General features: G+C 37.4%; 1 protein-coding gene across 1 annotated transcript in view; it reads right to left on the reverse strand.

The window, feature by feature from the left end:
- Nucleotides 1–3,098: 3,098 nt before the first annotated feature.
- Nucleotides 3,099–19,527, reverse strand: part of ESF1 (ESF1 nucleolar pre-rRNA processing protein homolog) — a 30,589-nt gene continuing 14,160 nt past the window's right edge. The window contains exons 9-14 of the mRNA XM_032681869.1: nucleotides 18,246–18,407; nucleotides 11,348–11,469; nucleotides 10,014–10,104; nucleotides 5,130–5,197; nucleotides 4,201–4,347; nucleotides 3,099–4,040 (exon numbers count right to left, since the gene is read on the reverse strand). Coding sequence (XP_032537760.1) covers nucleotides 3,741–4,040; nucleotides 4,201–4,347; nucleotides 5,130–5,197; nucleotides 10,014–10,104; nucleotides 11,348–11,469; nucleotides 18,246–18,407 — 890 coding nt within the window. The 3' untranslated portion in view covers nucleotides 3,099–3,740. The remainder of the gene's footprint in view (nucleotides 4,041–4,200; nucleotides 4,348–5,129; nucleotides 5,198–10,013; nucleotides 10,105–11,347; nucleotides 11,470–18,245; nucleotides 18,408–19,527) is intronic.

The raw sequence follows: 19,527 nt of genomic DNA on the forward strand, positions 1-19,527 counted from the left end.
GGGAACAAGGAAGGGAAGTAGTTTATGCTTGAGGGGGTTGCATTCCACAGAAATTATTTTAATCTTAATCCCCTGTAGGAATCACAGCCTCCCGAAACCAGTCACTTGGCTATTCTTAGTCCTTTTGGTAACCATTTCTGTTCAGATTTATATTTGCCATGGACAAACTGCCAGAGGTGGCTCAGATACACACATTGTTGACTGCAGCAGGCAGTTTTTGCGTTCAGACTTAAAATGTCCGTCTTTCACTTGTGCCATTGGAAATCCCTACAGACCCTGTATGCCTCAGTTGTCCTTTCCCTTCTTCTTTGTCCCAGAAATATTAAAAGGGAAAGAAAGGTCTAAGTGCACCAGGCAGGATTTCATGGCAAAGCCAAGGGATTTGTGCAATGCCAAGATCACGGGACACAGTCCAGGAGCATTTGCCCATGAAAATGTGGCAACCAGCCTTTGGATTGGGTGTCTCTGAGGATGGGAGAGGAGCAGGATTTGCCAGCGGGCTCACTGGAGGCTACAAGCAATGTTGTTTAAAACTCACAGTCTTGCATGGCTGAAATACAGAGCTGTAACAGTCCTGAGTGGGGATTAGTCATATACTAGTGATGATGGGGATAGAAAGTAATAATGACTTTAAATGACATTAATCTAGAGTGGATCCAGAACCCAAAAATACTCCCATTTAGCATATTTTATGTTAAGGACAGAAAAAATACATAATACACCTTTCTGCCATCTTGCCTTCCTTTTTACAGGGATGCAGTAACATAGTCCTCTGCATGAAAAGGTCCATTTTTACTTTTAGAAAGTTGCAGTTTTTAAAGTATTCTGGGAAATAATGAAAACTACTGTGCCATCAGAAGTACCAGTGTTGTTGTTCTCATCACAGCTACAAAACTCAGGTTGAGGCATTTAACTCATGATTTAAGACAAGTGCAAAACAACCTAATTACTCTAATACTTTTAAATATATATCATGTATAACATAGGTTTCTCAGACTTTATTTAGAAAATCCACAGTATTTTGGTTGGTTGGTTGGTTTGCTAAAAAAGTACGTGATGGCACAACTTACTATTATTTTTGGACACCACTAAAATATAAAAAGAACAAAGAGCCAACTTGCTATTAATTGGAAGTAATACATTTAATTTTGAGAAGGAATAATTGAAAACATATGTGGCTCTTCATCTCTAGTTGTCTGATCTTTCTTGGTTTTTAAATAAACCCTCTTGTGATTTTCACTTGTAATATTAGAGCTTTAAATGCCTGGCTTAGACTTATAGCATGAGCTCTGCTGGCTGCCAACTTGGAGACAAATTGCTTTATACCAGACCTCCCTAAGTTGCTAGAAAAATTAGTTCTGTCTCACTTTTAAGAGTCTTGGTTTTTAATGTGTTATTTCACTGCCATCACTTTTGCTGGTTACATGACATTTAGTGAGAGGGAAAAATAAAATCATATATAAAGTTCAGAAGCTAGAACTTCTAGACCCTATTTTCCTGTTTAAAATGATGAGATGGTCAAAAACATAATTTGTTTTGTTTGCACCAAGGGATATGAATTGCAAGGGGGGAAAGAAAAAAGAGGATTCAGAGATAATCATCTTATAAACAGACCAAAAAATTCCCACCTAAGATGCACACTGGGACAGAGCCTGCAGTTCTTCCCAACCATGATGCCCTGCCAGGACTTGGCAACTTGAGAACCAACCAACAAGGACACGTGATTAGATAAAATGATTGTACATTAAGCATTTCAGGCCAATACACATGACTATACAACAAAATAGTTTTTTCAACCAATAGTTAAAATCACTGTCAAATCTTCCTTCATCCTTTCTGTGCATTTTGTCTTGCTATGACTTCCAAGTAGAGGCCAGGCTTCCTAACTGGAAGAAAGAAGGTGGCCAGCACATGTACATGTGAAGAGAAGACACAACACAATTTAAACTATCTAATTTCAATAAAGAGTTCTCACAGTTTGTGACTTTTTAGTTTTATAACCCTTTTTTTTCAAATTAGTCCTCCAGCCAAGTGAGCATCAAGGACAGAGGATGGCAGAAGTTCTGTTGGAGTTTTGTACCAGTGAGTCACTCAGCCTATCTGGGCATTCCGGAGGAGCGGAGATCCACCAGTGCCGCACGTTGACTTCCAGTGAAGTTATAAAAACACTGAGCCAAAATGAAAGGCACTGATAACACAGAAGTGTTCGCCAGAACTCAGCACGGTTAGAGGACTAAGGAGTCAGTGCAGTTTGTTGCTTTCATCCCCCATCAAATTCGTTTTCCATACAAATTATTAAACAAAGTTATGGAAGACTATCTGTGGACCCAGTATTAAACCAAAATTAATCTGAAGATGTTCAAATGTTTATGAAGAGCAGTTGCATTTAAAGCAGTTGAGGTCTGCAAATATTCCTCAGGGATGGGCATGTTTGAAGGAAACAAGGAGAGTGCTTTGCAGTACATCACTGCAAAGCACTCTCGTAAAATCCATCTCCACCTGTATTTCCATATTGTGTTCCTTAATTCCTTCAGCCATTTTGGGCACTATACAGCCCCTCATGGGCTAAATCCAACTCTGTAATATCCTTTACATAGTGAGATAAATTTACTTGCTATAAACACTAGTTTTCACTACCTATAATTTTAACCTCTGTTTTATGTTTAAATTTGTAGAACATTTTGGAAATTAACAATACTCCTTTCAAACTGCAAATTACCTTTCAGCTCCTTTCTAAAGTTTCCAGTCATTTTTTGATGCAGTGTTGTATTTCCATTAGAGCTGATACAGCAAGCCCTTAAAAAAACCCCAACATCCCAACTCAACCCAAACCTTAAGACAAATCAACGGCCACATTCCAGGGAACAGCAATAATTTTCTACCTACTGTATTTTCCCTGCTCCACTGACACCTTCATCACCAACAAACAATATGGTTTCTAAAAACTGTATCATCTAGATCTGCCTTGGATTTTTTTAACACGTGCAATGTTGAAAGTCTTTCTCTATATGTAACCATAATCATGGGAATGTAATATTAATACCAAAAAGTTCAATTTTGGCATAATTTGATTGAGGCGCAGAAGAAGAAAACACAGCTAATGCCCAAAGTTCCTTTGGGCCAATTTAAACCATTTATTTCCAACGTATGTTAATGAAACACTTCTAAATGGCAGTATTTCCATTAATTAGTTCTATTACCCAGGAAGTCTTTAAGGAAGAAATTAAAAAAGCATATATATATAATCTTTTAAAAATATACAAAAAACTTGTATACAAAATTTCTTCAATTTGTAGTCATATTACTTCCTTCTTTCTCAAGACAGGTATTCTTTACAGATCTCTGTGGAATTAAAAACTTTAAGATCACTCAGTCTCAGCAATAAGCCTCTGCAGAAGTGTTTTTATTATTTATAAATACATCCATATTTAGGGCTACTTTTTGTAGCCATCTTCAGCACTTCTATTATTTTTAAGAGATGACGATACAAAACTAACTGCCCCAAAACCTATGTGTTTTCAAGGTGTAGTTTTCCAATAGTAGTCCAAAACAGTAATTGTTGTGGCAGAGAAACAGAGTGATTATTACTCTAATTACTTTAAAACTCACCACCATAATTAAGTGACTGTTGGGGAAATTTTAGGCGGACAAGAATCAGAGCAGGCTGCAGTAACTTCAGTAGGTGTCACCAGTTAGAAGAGCTGAGACTAAAGTAAAGTCCAAGTAAAACCAAAGTTCAATTATTTGAATTTCTGCTTTTTCCTTGCCTGGAACTCTTCAGTTTTATTTTTGACAGACTTTATGAGCATTGACAAGGCAGGATCTATGGCTTTCTTAGCAACCTCTCCTTTCTTTGCCACCTTGTTCTCCTGGCCCTTGGTTGCCTCCTTAAGATCCTGCTCCTTTTCTTCTCTTCGGCGAGCTTTCTCTTCCAGGATCTTTTCTACTGCCTTTGTCTTCTTGAAGTTTGGATCCGAAGGATCCAAATTAAACAGGGGAGAAGTAAACATGGCTTGGAATCTTGTGTCAGCAACATTTACCTGAGGGCAGAAAGGGAGCATTTATTTTAGGTAACCTTTTCCTGTGATAGCAAAGCTTTCAAACCCAATAAAATACGAGCTATTTAAGAAGTCACAGCTCACGAGACTGTTTGTCATCCTTAGAACTGCTCCAGCCACAAAATCAAGAGTACTCCATTACCTGGAAGTCATCTTCTAGTAATTCTTTCCTTTTCATAAGAAGTTTCTTTTTCTTCTTGCTCAAATTCTGTTGTTCTACAATCTTCTTATAATTAAAGTGTTTTCTGGTGTCATCCTCATCATCCATCATCAGCAGGGCCATTTCAGCCTGTCACAAAACAAGAAGGTCCATGTACACATATGAAAAATACAGCATCTTGTTAATAAAGCCTGCATGAGTGTACATTTATACATAAGAGCTGAAATAGGATTGTCAGGGCAGTATTATTTCATCCATAACAACATTCTTTTAACATTTTGAGGTGTATTTCCTTTTTATTAGATGTAAATTAACCTAAAATATTTCCTTTTTATTGGATGCAAAAATAATTTTATATCTAACAATATAATAATATGAATAACACAATGCTTTTGTTATACATTTATATTATTATAATTATTGTGATTAATATATAATAATACTAATACTCTAATTTGAAAATTGTACACCATAATTTATAAGTTGCTAATTTCGTATTGAGATTTCTATAGCAAAATAAAAATTAACGTATCTGGATTTAGTACATTTATTTAGTTAACTTGTTCTGAGAAAGAATGAAAAGCAAACATGCAACAGCAAACAACTCAGTCTTCAAGGTTAAAAATCTACAGGCTTGAACACACAGATGTTTCATACAATGCTGATGTTAAAAGGTAATGGTTCAGTGCTGCCCAACAAACCCTTTTTTGGGGGTTCTGTTTTAAAAGCTCTCATTATTAAAATTATACAGTTTTATTAACATTATACAGTTTTATTAAAATTATACAGTTTTATTAAAATTATACAGTTTTATGCCATTGCCATCCTATGCACTCACAAACACATACCAAATATTTGCAGAATTCAGGCAATGCAACATCTGTAATTCTTAACATTTTAAACCACTCTACCTTCTGTTTTTCAACTTCATCTTCATCTTCTGAGGTACTTTCTACTGATTCCGGCTTCTTCTTTAGACCTAAGTGCAAACAGAGGACATGCACACATTTATATTAGCTTTTGAATGAGGGTATAATTCACCTATGGTTAGAACCCCTAAGTACATCCCATTTTCTTGCAGTCAACACTTAAATGTCAGATGTGGAAAAAGGCTGAAAAGTTAATAAAAAACAAGCAGAGTTAAAGCAATAAAAATACACTGAATATTTGTTCAATGGAAGGAGCAGCAATATTCAAATGGCATAAACAAGTCAACAAAAAAAAAAGGACAGTTATGAAAAATGGATTTACTGTATTTTTCATAGAGCAGTAGAGAGAGGTATCACAACAGTGCAGGCAAACATATGACATCACATCACTCCCAGGGTGTTTTATCATGAGAATTAGATATGATTGACTCTGTTCAGCCTGAATATTGTTCTGATGAAGTTCTCCTACTCTTTCAGCATTTAGATACACCATGATTAGACAGACATAATGAACAGCAACAGCATAAGACATGAGTCAAACATAATCTTTAATGAAAACGCGCTCATTTATAAATGAGTGAAACGTAATCTTTAATGAAAACAGACCCATTTATAAATCCTACAGAATCAAATTATTCTCTTTGGAATGCCTGGAGATCTTGATCAAGAAGGAGCAGGAGAAGCAGAAGGTTTGGTTTCCTGACCCGAACCACATACTCTGACCTTTGAGCTTGGAATTACATTCCCAGGCATTTCACTGCAGCCCACTGGGGGTACTCTTAAGGAAGATACTTGGCTTCATTTTGCTAAGCCAGGTTTGTACTCAGACTAGAAATACAGACATGCCAGAAACATGTCAAGTTATATCACTAAGGATACTCTGGAACAGGACACATTTTTTGAGGAAGATTTTTTTTCTGCCTTAACTATTCTCTTGACTATTTCTACGTGGATTCCAAGCTGGAAATGGATCTCCAGAAGAAGCAAACTGCCACCACCAAAAAATAAACTATCCTGATGCACAATGTCATCAGCTTAAAAACTACTCTTGATTTAGTAGTTCCAGGAAACATGCAGATTTAGATATAATATTGTTACCTAAACTACACAATTTAACAATTTAACTACACAATTTAAATTAATGTGTAGAAGGGAGAAATAAATGTCTTCTGTAAGACTTCAACAACTGTGGAATCTTTTTTATCTTCCCAGAAGTGGCTAAACTAGGGAAAAGGAAACAAGGCACAGAAATACAAATTGGAGACAATTATATGAGAAGTTAAATCAGTAAATCTCTGTCTTTCCACACATCCCTCAAGGAAAGGCCCCTCAAGTCACCTTCCCTCATCTTACCCACATCTTTCTGTGGAATCACAGAAATGAACACAGGTTATCTTTATGCCTTCAACATTTTCTGTGGCTGCAGGTGGGGCTGAACCAGGAGCTGGTATCAAACTGAGCTCTCCTCCATGAAAATAAATAAATGAACAGAACCTTTATTTCTTATTATGACACTATGCAGCCAATAAAACCATCTCTGGACCTAAAAATCACTCTTAGCACTCAAAAATTTGCACCATATTGAAAAGTTTGGTTTCAGAATTCCCAAATGGATCATTTTCTGTCTTTTCAATACACTCCTTCCACAGTCCCTCTTCCCACATACATTCTGGAAGACACCCCCCACACACACTTTTTGCCCGCTTATGGCAAACTGATTGCAAACCCTCAGATTTTTCCTAGCACCTCATTCCCACTGCCATCTTTTCATCAGGTTTGTTCCCCTTACAGTAGCAGACACCCCAGTGTTACGCAGAGACATCTGGGAGCTGCTACCAGCCAGTAGGAAAAGCTTCCAGCCCTTGCTGGAATCCCCCCCCCCCTCAATCTGCCACTTGGCTCTTTCTCAGCTCAAGAATTTAGTTTGCAATGTTCACTTTGCACATCAACAGTTTTCCAGAGCTGACAGCAAAAGCTAATCATAGTTCTGAGACTTCAGTACAGAGGCTGACCCCAAATCTAAAACCCCTCTCACAAGACCTCTTATCTGCCTTACTCAGAAGCTTGAGAGTCAGTCTCAAAAGCCTCACAAAGACACACAGTAAATGAGTCTTTTCATCTACTTTATCTTCCAAGTACAGGTTCTACAGCTATACTGAGATTTTGCTGTTAACCTCTAATGTCCCTGCAGTCCTACAGCTCCCTTCCAGCTTTAAAAAGCCATCAATTCCCACATATATCATAAATTAGATCATGAGAAGGCATCAAATGGTTTGGAACCTAGAGGAGTTACAATAATGTTTAAAGACCTTTTCCTCAAAGAAGAATCAACAGAAATTACATTTAATAGTCTGAAGTGTTCTGAAACTATTCAGTGATCTCCAAAATCAGAACATTGCTCTCGTGTTAATAAGCAATTGCACTATTCAGCTATTAATTTTCCAGCAGTTTAAGCTACAAGAGTCATTCTGTCTCCCATGAACCTTTTATGAGACCCTGTAGAAACTGATGCAGCGAGACTGAAACCGGCCAAGCCAAATCCAAGTTTTCCAATGCTTTTTGAAACACTATGGGCATCAATGTAAAATGCAGGTGACAAATGATTTTATTTCTTGACAACATAAAACTAGAATCAAGCTTCTGGAATGCAACATCAAGGCTCATATATATGCAGCATCTGACATTTTAACCCATGGTACTATTAAAAAAACACATGAAAACTCTGTGCAAAGCAAGCAGTGTCATGAATTTCAGGGGGGCTGATGTGCACACACCTGCACACTGCTGCACACTGCACAGACACCCTTTGGGCACAGCAGGAATGAAGAATTCACTCTACCTGGCCTCTCCCAAGATGAAGCACCCCCACAGTGTAACAATCACTGCCTGCATTACAAACAGTTACCAGGAACAAAGACATACCTGAGGAATTTATGCTTGAGTAGACTTCCCATAATTTCCAGTTCTCCTTTCATAGCACTCAAAGGTGTTGTGCCCTTTGCATGCTACAGCCAATTAGTGAATCCAGCACGGGAGCAAATGCAGCCCTGCAAAACCCTAACAGCACTGCTGCATCCTTAGCTCCTGCACTGCTCCACAGGAGTCTGCAAACATCCCCCTTTTTCAGCATAATCCAAGATAATCTGACAGTCAGTTGAAGGGAGAAACTTCAGTCTTTCAGGGGAATTGCAGATGGCTTATGAAAAATGATGACCATTCAAGTTATTGCTGCCTGTACCCTACGTACAAAGTTGGTGGAGTTCCACTGAAGTTCAAAGATGATTGTAACCCACTTTCCCCCACTGCATAAATTAGTTGTGCTTAAAAGCAACCCCAGTTGTGAGACAGAGGTTGTTCTGGGTAAACTTGGTGAAAGCCAAAGTTGTGCTGTGTAATTACCATTAAAACATCTCCTGGCTTGCAGCCAACCACTGTCTCCTCCCTTTAAAACCTCTCAAGGACTAACCATGTTCTGGTTTTCTCCTGTATCTCAGCAGATTATCAGTAATCTTGCAGACAAAAGCTTCACTTTTCTTAACCTTTATGTCTATTTTATTATCCTCACAGACTCCACAAACATTAAAGTCTATTCCCCAGATTATGGACAAGAAGGTTTAAGGATGTGCAGATAAAACCATTCACTACTGAGCCCCTCCATGGCACAAAGAACTTCTCACATAAAGCAGAAGGAAACATTTTATCAGAGATTTCATATATTATGTTGAAACATCAAATATTAGCATAAGAGTACCTAGGTAATCTTGCTATTGAAGAAAAACTAAAAAATTTGGTGGTAGTAATGGTATCTTTAGAATGAGTTATTTCAGAACCTGTAACCAACTCACCATGGCAGAAAACAACATTACATGACAACTTAGATTGTTTTTTCTAAGACATGGGCAGGACTCGCCCTACAGTTCTGTATTTCAGACTATTAAAACATACACATAAGCACAAGGTCGTTCAGGTTTTGTTTTTTAATTATATACTTTCTCCTAACACAAGTATCAAACAATCAGGTCAGAAGCCTGTGCTGGCTGGTATCAAATTAAAAGTGATTTACACTTTTTAAATGGAATTTGGATTTGCACTGCTCTGCTGACCCCCCCCCCATCAAATCAACACACTGGTAATATTTGTAAATCTGTTGCTATCTTCTTTTTGTTTGTTTTCTTCTGTCTTTTTTTCTTCTTTTAATGGACTTTAGTATGAACCACCCTTAGGTTGGAACTCACCAATACTGATTTTAACCAGCAAAATCACACGAAATAAATTTGCTGTTATCACAGCAAAAGTTAATTTAGACATCTGACTGAAGAGCTTCTAAAAAAGGTATCCTCGAAACCTAATGTGAGCAAGTTATTTCCTAAAATACTGCATTTCACTGTTTGTGTTTCTATGCAGCCAAGAGTACACAAGTGAAAATGTGTATCAGCCTGGAAGAAAAATGATTTCTTCTGAAAGACAACTTTGTTTATAATGCAAAAAAGTTGATGTTTTTGTAACTGACCCACATTTCAAAGGGACTCATATATATCTGGTTCTTCCTCTGTAAAAGGATACAGACTTTAAAAGCAATGGAGTTCTCTTCTCTGGAATATTTAGGGGAGCAGCTTGTTTTTAACATCCAGCCCCAGAAACTGGCTAACTAATGGTATCTGCTGAAAGCTAAGAGGACATTCCCTACCATTCCACATATCAAAACAGGCATCATTTTACAAGGACAGCAATTTTAGGCAAATGACACCTACTTCATTTAATTCTGAATATTCTGTCTGTGCATTTACTCCAGGCTGGCTTTGTTCTGAAAGCTCAGCATTTAAAGAAAGGGCAGATTTATTCCTCAAGTCACCTGTCTTGACCCACCTGTTTTCTCTAATTCTTCAGCAAAATACGGGTCGTTGAGATCAACATCAGGTGGAAGTTCATCTTCACTCTCTTCTCTCTCAGCAGTGGCCTGTAACAAAGCACAAATATTATTTCAATCAACATATGAACAACCACTTAAGTCACACTGGAATTAGATGTTCCCTCTGTTAGTAACTGTGTGGATGATGAAAACTGAAATACTGTACATGGAACATCATAAAACTGGAATACACTAAAAACTGCTATAAAGACAGATGAACAATTTAAAACCTGTTTCACACATTTAAAGCTTTTTATTAAGCGTACCCTCAAACTGTGATGTACCAGCTAACCACTCCAACAAATTACAGGATCACAGCAATGTTATATCCTCCCTTTGTGTTCCACAGATTTTCTACTTGGGCAAATACTTGAACAAGGAGCTTCATTTTGTGGCCCGAATTTCAAAAAGACTGAGCTTGGATTTAAAAGATTAGATTTTATGTGCCCCTTGACTTAGAGTATTATGCCAGAAAAAGTTGCTCTGCTACCTAACCGTGCTACTTTATTCGGAACACTCATGAGGTTGAAGAAGTCAGTCATCAAATGCCAGTGAAAAATAATTGGAAGTCAAGGTGTAGAGATTACTCTCAGTAACATTATTATGCAATATGAGCTATATTCAGAGTAATTTAAGAAGTTAGGGAAGCTAAATTCTGTATGCCACATGCCTTTTTTCAAGCACAGGCACAAATATTTCATTTATCTGCCTATTCCTGCACATCACTGCCACAGGAGTCAGCTGCTTCACCATTACTTTCCACATGTGAGAAGATGAAGCAACAGCAATTTTCACATTAGTATAGGACTGTTTTGTTATCTATACACAAAGCTGTTTACCAAATTTGCTCTTGTAAATTGAAATTGGAATAGTTCTTTGTGGCTTTTAATTCTTTGCCAGCTTTGGCAAACAATCCTGTATTATTTTAGCCCCAACATTTCCAAAACTACAATTATCATTCTCATCACTTTGCGCACAGTAGCAAAAAGACCCCTCCTAATGCATTCCAAATGCAAATTAAAGCCAACTGTTATTATGAATAATTTATCTTTAAAGCAGCATGAGTAGGTAAATGAAGTTTTGTGTAACATATGTATGGTCAGTAGTATCCTGAATTTCATTTGCTTTCTAAGTTTGATGAGGTATCTCGGTCTTTCCACGCAAGTGACTACTGCATATTTTAGCCTTAAAATAGTACTAGGAGCTATATAATCTTTTATTTAGTTTATCCAAAACAAACAATATCAGCAACTTAAGAAAACAAACAAAAAGTGGCCAATGTAAACATTACCTTTCTCTTTTTTTTAAGTATTCTTTTTTCTTTCTTCTTCTCTAGATATTTTTGCCATGGAGTCAGGTTATCCTTTCCTTCCAACCTGTTTTTGACCATTTCTTCAGCAGTTTCTTTGAGGCCTAGAAAAAAAAACACTCCATAGTAAATTAAAGAAACGAGATGAATCTGAATTTTTTTTAATCAACTGTTTTCTCCTTCATAAAAGAATAATCAAGGGGTTTTTTTAACAAGTCCATGAAAACAACGTAAATAATTGCTTAAAACAACATCTTTATAAAGAAGATCACTTTACAGGATGCGTTTTTCCAAATAAAACATTCCTCCAGTAAAAACTGTACAAGAGTCAGAAGAAGAGCTTCCTTATGTGATACCTGATTCCCAACATTCTTGCTGTTCCCAGGAAAGGTGTCCTCTCCCCACATTAGACTGTGCAGTCCACAGAAGCCACTTGTCATACACACATACAGACATACACAGAGCCATTATGTTTAATGTACCACACTCTAATTAAGATTCTGAACTAGTTTCTGAAACTTTGCCTCTGTGACAATATTGTGATAATGCTGCAGGATCTCTCCTGACCAGTGTATTTTTTGTTCATCATTATAAATGAGAACAGTAAGATATTATTTTAATAAATTTAAAATAAATATACAGCTAGAAGGCTCAGAAAAACTGTGAATAAATCCCCCAAATTTCTTGCATTGCGTACTAATGTCATGACATTACATGCTTTAAGTTAAACTAGACAAATTATTTTAAAGTTATTTAGTCATTTAAGGCTACTTAGTACTAGTCTGCTTTAACAACACAAAATTATCTAAAATAAAAAAACCAGTACATTCCTGGTATGACAGCAAATCTAGATTTAGATTCAATGCTTCAGTTAAATAGCTTGCTTTTGTTTTTTAAAGTATTTGTTAACAAGATGCTGAGATTAAGGGCCCAGATTGCTTGAAACACATCAGCCTCTCAAAAAACCAGAAAAATAAATAGTTGAAAGAGTGTTTTCTGTTATCACTAGTTGCCAGTTCAAATTGTAATAACTCAAGATCAAAAAAACCCCAAATTTATAAAACAAAAAGAAAAGGAAAAAGCAACAAGAGAAATAAACCATCCTCTTACTTGATTAGCACACCAAGTGAGTAAAAGTAGTTTGTGTATTTAGCAGCTGTGTGAACTGAAAGACAGAAGGAGAAAAGTACCATTCTATCACCAGACAGATTTCTGAAAAATTTGATACACTTCAGGAATGCTTTCTCAACAGTTATTACATCACACAGCACTTGGATGTTATGAGGACAAACACTGATTTCAGATGCAGCTTATACACTTTCAGCCCCTTCCTCACAAGATGGGCACTTGCAAGAGCAAAACTCCTTGATGGAAAGAGATGAACTGACTTCTGCACTGGAGCAGAATTCAGTGGCAGGAACAGAATCCACTTCCCTGGCAGGAGGTAACAACTGAGCAATGAAGGATTTTTCTCCTACCTACAATTCCTTGCTTCCTTCACTACATGCTTCTTTTTTTTTCAACTTCTGTAACAAATCAGTCAGATATCGCACAGGTAACATACTCTCCTGTGAAATGACTGAAATATCTTGGGAGTTTGGAGGAATCATGTTTCTGCTTTGTCCTCCAAGTCTGCTATTTGCCATCTCTTCCCCAATTCTACTTTTTCTGATTTTCTCCCTTCAGCAACCCCTTCTTGCCATCCCAGTCCAGCCCTCACCTGACCACATCCTACTCTCCTGCCCCTCATTCCAGTTTTACTGCTCAGGAATCATACTGGGACCTCTCCAGATGTCCTAGACTAGATCCTTCTCAGGTTTCTCAATTTGCCAGTCACTGCTCCTCCTCATTCCTTCCAGCTCTCCTCCATATGGAAGAGCTGAAAACAGAGATCATAATGGAAAAAATGGGCACTTTCATGGACAGTCCTGCCCGTCCACAGAAGGGCAGGCAGAACATTTTTCTGGAAAACTGCAAACACCAATCCCTGTCCTGGTGCTTGTCCACACTCCAAAAACAATTCCAAGGCTGGAGAGCTGGTTACAACGCATCTGAAATACGAAGTGTGGACAAGATCTAAAATCATATTAAACCACAGAATCATAGGAAGGAAAGAGCAGAGCAAAAACAAGATAAAGGATCCTTCTATTATCCTGGAAAGATGACAGAATTAACAATAAGGGGAAAACTGTTACAGCCACAAAAATCTGGTGCTAAACCGGCAAACAAATCAGAGCCACAATAAAGGAAGGATATTGCATAGGTTCACTAAAATGTGCCATTAAGAAACCCTCTCATACAACAAGGACAAACATTCAGTTATCTCCAAAGACAATGAAAGCAGAGTCATCAGCTTCCCAGAAACTGAACTACTATGACTTTGGGTACTACTTTAGAGTACATTTATGGAAAAAATTACTGGTCAGGTAGCAACCTTGTAGATTCTCTCTGAAGGTAATAAATGCAGAATTAAAAAGTATATGTCACATCTCCAGAGAAAGAGATCCCTGAGAGAGATCTCAAAGGAGGTTACAATATTTCTGATTTATTTGCCTGGAAAATGGAATCATTTGATCCATCTGGCACTGAAGGACTTGGAGGAAAATCCAGCCCTTTCTTGTGGTATTTGGCAGTCTCATGAAAGGCATTCGAGTTTCTCCACAGATTAGAATGGCTTAGAAACTACTGTCCAGACCACTTCCCGAGAGTAAGAGTGTATTTAAGTGGTCAAAAGGATTGCAGAAGGGGAAAGGAATTGTCTACTTTAGGTAGAGTTATTAGCTGGCCATAGAAAGGGCTAATTTATACCCTTATCAATATATATTTATTTTTTTTTTAGAAAAAATGAATCACACTGGTTTCATTTAATCTTCACAAAGAAAGGAAAGAGAGGAAAAGGTCATCTTTATTAGCATGCAACTAAATCACTCTTGAGCTAAAAACAAATGTGATAAATACTTAAAAAACCTAAGTACATTGTTGTCACCCTGATGGGAAAGTGAGGGAGGGTGGGCAAACCAGAACTTTTACTTCTCTAAACACTTAGTTTGGAAAACTTGTGGAAGTTTAACAGCCTGCAAGTGTCACACTTATTAGAGGCTAAAAAGATCAATCTCTGTTCTCAGGAAATTCTAAATGAGAGAGTTCATCTTGCATGTAATGTCTCACCAGAAAAAAGAACCATCTTGTTGCTGGTGGGTAAAAGGAATGGCAGGTAAATGCTCTGTTAACATTAGAATTTGTCACCCCAAAGACAAAATGTTAAGTCCAAACAGTGATCCAGGTGGAGATATACATTCCATAGGAGCATTTCTGTGCTCTACATAATCTCCAACAACACATAGTTGGGCTTTACTGTGCACTTTACAGAGACACGAATGCTTTCTATTCTGTTTCTGACAAAAACAAATCTGAAATTTTCCTTTAAGCCCAGCTAAATATTTACATCTCCTTCTTCCCAAAGGAAGAATTTTTAAGTCAAATAAAAAAAACCCAACAAAACAAACAACAAAACTTGGCTGAATATCATCAAGAAATGCAGTTGTGGTCTTCTCCCTCTTCACTTTCTAAAGGGAGCTTTGGGAGCTGGATAAGGATTCATAGTAATTGTTGCTTAAATCAGATATGATTAAGAAAACAGATGGATGCTTAAATATAACACTGATTTTGTGCCTAGAAGAAACAGACCAAAGAGAGTTGGAACTACATCTAATTTATTTTTGCTGGCACTGTGGTTTATTTAAAACTATTATGATTCAAGAATAACTGAATCATTCACGAAGTATGCTTTCTATAACCATGTGTAAATATCTGTGCCAAAACTCAATTTTTTAAATTAATTCAAATCTCTGCCTTTCAATTGAAAAACTTCCTAGATTTAACTGTTGTAATTCTTCTGTGTATTAAACATTTGGGCAGGAAAAAGATTTTGCAGTAAGTCAAGCACATTAAAGCAGAGCTTGATAATAAAAATATTTCAACAGACGTAAACTAGTTCTGAAAAAAATTAAGGAGCCTTAAGAGATTACAACAAAAGCTATTTTTGAATGCTCAGGACGCTTCAATTGAACATAATTAAATTGTTTTGGAATTTGAAGAAGTACATTTGTTCAAGAAAAAAATAACATAATAACTAATGTACCTCCCATAAGGAAACACAGCTCTGACTATGTAGATATTGCCAGAGCTATAAACTACTGTTCAGTGTGTGCTGACTGTGCTCCACCATAAAAATATATATATATAAAAGTATCCCTTTGAGGTGTGCAGGACCTGCTCTCCAAATGCTGCCTGAAGTCAGTAACAGCTGAACTTTTGACTCAAAAGCCAAGTTAAAACACTGGTCTTCACTTTCAGGACTTCTGTTTTGGACAAAACCACATTGCAGGGGTTAATACCCAGAAGGGGCGTTGCTGACCTCAAGGAGGTGAACAGTCTCTAGCAAAGGCAAGTGAGCTCTTCCTATGACTTCCAGAACCTCTGCTCTTGGATCATCAACTAATTTTTTTCAGGGCAAGAAATGAGGAAACATTGACATACACTGCAAAATCAGAGTTGCTAAATTAATGTGAAATACTACAAACCAGCAATGTAAACTTCATTGTGCACCCATGCACATTAAACCCAGCATCATATGAATAAATCTGACCCAGGGCACGGACATCCAGCTGAATTTGGACAAAGTCAGTCAAATTTATTGGGGGGGGGGTTGTTTGGTTTGTTTGGGGTTTTTTTACCATCTCTCTCTCAAAAGAGATGAAATAGCAAAAGTCCCAGGAGCCCCCCAAGAAAGTGCAGTAAGGAAGGAGTTGGACTAGATGTAGTATGGGACAAATCCAATTTTCTGAAGTCAAGTTCCATTGCAAAGAAACAGGGAGTCCATGGATTAGAGAACTGGATTCCATCTCCACTACAGTTAACACCCCATTTCTACTGAATGTGAATTAATTTAATTGTAACATGCAAGGCACAGAGTTAAGAGGGAGAGCCTCTCACAAAACTTCTTGCTCTCACTGGGCAGGAGACACTAAAGAGAGACTAAAGACTAAACCAGTTTTCCTTCTAAAATAAATGGTTTGCTCCAGATTCCTGACTGCGTCACCACATTAAGTTGCTTAGACTTTTTTTAATTTACAGAACCTCTTTCATACAATTTGCAAGATTCTTCAGAAGACAGCAAGTAAAACAAACAAAAAACAAACCCAAATGTCCTTTCCAAACCAACACAAAAGATGGTAGCTTTAAACTATGTATAAATAAAAAGATATATAATTACAGAACACATTCCTAGCAGTAATTAGTTTGACTGTGGTTTCCACCAAATAACAAATACTTGTAAAAATCCTATAACAGATTCTATGTATGGAAACTCTTTGGTCTTGAATGTCCAGTGACATGGATGAATTAACTACTGAGCAAACAACACCACAAATGCAAGTACTGACACGCTGTGGACAGATGGAGTACAACTCTGTGTCAGTAAACACTTGTCCTGTCGTCCATGATACAGCTTCTTCTAAAAGGTTTTGGAATAATTCATGCCAGAAATTATTGGAATCATATATTTCAATTATATTAATTGAATGCACACAATTATTTTTAATGCCAGTGTATCCTTTCAGATACAGACCTTCTTATAAAGAAATAAGAATAAAACTGTTCTGTTCAGTTCAATCCATTTCAGTGAACCACTACAGACCAGAATATTTAAGGAGTGAGCATTTATATTCAACAGAAGTTATCTAAGTGAACTCAGGATAATATTAGTGTGAATGACATAATTAGATAAGCATTCCTATCTGGAATTAACCCACAGTGTGAAGGGCCTGAATTCTGATCCATCTCTGGTCTCTGTATTTATAGTAGCAGATGAGGCTGTGTCCTGCCATAGCCTGCACCTGCTGAGCCGATGCAGCACCTTGCTGCTCCCAAAAAGGGAATGTCATACTTCCCTAGTCTTTGGGCTGCATTGTTTAACCCTCTGAACATTCACCAAATGCTTCCATTTGCACGTCTGATTCAGCAGAAAAGATCCAGATTTTTTTCTACTTTTCCAGAGTAGTTCTGTCTTTTTAGCAAACAAAATTCAGTTTGCAAAGAAACACAGCCAGTGCCAGGACTGGTTCAGGCATTCAGAATGAGTTCTGAGCCAGCACCAAGGAGGAAATGCCCCAGAGATCCCTTTGTGGATGTAGGGAACTGTTACCCTGGCTCATACACCTCATGGAAAGCATTCACCCATAAACAACACAGGAGAATCAATCTGAATGTTTTATCATTATAAAGGAAAAAAGAACTGACTTTTGGATCTCAGGGTGAGTTCTGCTGGGATGCCACATGGTGAAGTTACCTTTTTTTTAGTTTCCAGATGACAATCTGGATGTCACTATCCCTCAACTTCTCTTCCTGGTAGCTTTCCTTCTCCCAGAGCAGTTTCACTGGAAGGCCAGACTTCTCCCTTCTATGTTCCCCCAAATTTTTATCATAATGCAAGCAAGACTTTCAAACCATTCTCCTCTAATTCCATTCTCCTCTAATTTTATGGCATGTTAACAAATCATACTGGTTTTCCTTTTTAAATGTATAGGTACGTTTCATGACTCCATGGCAAACATGTGAATTCTATTTTAAAAAGTCTATAAAGTGATGAATGAAAAAGCAAATACAAAAGAAAAAAACACGGATTAAAAGTAAGCTACAAAAAGAAACTTAGAGCTGAGGAACTGAGTCCAGTCATATTATTTCTTTTATTGGATTTCAATTTATGGGAAAAAAAAAAAGGTTTGTTTCTCCTACTATAAATTCAGCACCTTACACTATATCCCTGTTAGCAAGCCAATACTGCATATCCTCCCAGGCAGGAAAAAAAAATAAAGCTTACCTGGAACCCATTTAATCTCCATTCCTATATCCTTCTCTTCCTGTTTTTTCTCTTTTTCTTGGATACTTTGCAAAAGTTCTCTGTACTTGGCAATTTGCTCTTCATCATCTTTTTGGCTTTTCCTCGGTTTGTTGTCTTCCATTTCATTAACTACATCACCATCTAGAAAGAGAGAGGAAAACTATCACAGGCAGCCTCAAAAAAGTGGTTGAAGTTCATGCTTAGAAACACCTTCTTAGATGAAATAAAAATAGTATCTGAAAAGACAAAAGAAAATTTGTTCAGCAAATCCCTGATTGGACACAGCATCCTTTACTGTATTTTAAAATTATTAGTTTTAGAGTCCCTTATGGCAGGGCAGTACCTAAATCTCAAAAAACAATGCTGTAAAGCATTTTGAAAACAGAATCCTACATTTTAAAAAGCAAACTTTAAAAGATTCTGTAACAGAGATAATTATTCAATGCCTTCACCTTCAGTGACTTGCTGAATTAACAAATCACACAAGATGGAAAGAAGGCTTTTTTTTCTTTTTTTTTTCCAAGTTAAACACAAAGAAAATGTGACTTAAAATAAGCTTTTAACAAATACTTGAGAGAGAATAGCCTTTAAAGATGCTGCAGATCCTTGAACTGTAGAAAACTAAGTTTGGGATAGGCTCCTTTTCTTCTGGTTCAGCATTAAGCTGTGCTTCCTACAGTACTGAACTGTAGGGACAGCACAAGTGGTGTCTAGAAAGACATATCAGAGTTGCAAGTCTGGTTTTTGCTAAAAGTGATGTGTGACACTGTTCTTTTCCACATCCCATCACTGCCCAAAGCTGGTTGTTGGCCGGAAGCAGAAACATTTACTGTATTTACTGTTCATAGAATCACAGAATCATTTAGGTTGGAAAAGATCTTTAAGATCATCGAGTCCAACCGTTAACCCAGCATTGCCCACCACTAAACCTTGTCTCCAGGTACCACATCTACATGGATTTTAAATACCTCCAGGGATGGGGACTCAGTGACTTCCCTGGGCAGCTTGTTCCAGGGAACCACCACCTTTCCCTCATCCACCATGTCATAAAAGATTAGTCAATCAGGACTTTCCTTTCCCAAGCCTATGCTGACTGGGCCTGATCCCCTGGTTGTCCTGTACAAGCCATGTGATGGCACTCAAGCTGATCTGCTCCACAACCTTCCCCAGCAGCAAGGTCAGGATGACAGGCCTGTAGTTCCCTGGATCTTCCTTCCAGCCCTTACTGTAGATGGGAATTACACTTGCTAACTTCCAGTCA

The sequence above is a fragment of the Chiroxiphia lanceolata genome, chromosome 3, assembly GCF_009829145.1.
Source record: "Chiroxiphia lanceolata isolate bChiLan1 chromosome 3, bChiLan1.pri, whole genome shotgun sequence".
Classification (NCBI taxonomy): Eukaryota; Metazoa; Chordata; class Aves; order Passeriformes; family Pipridae; genus Chiroxiphia; species Chiroxiphia lanceolata.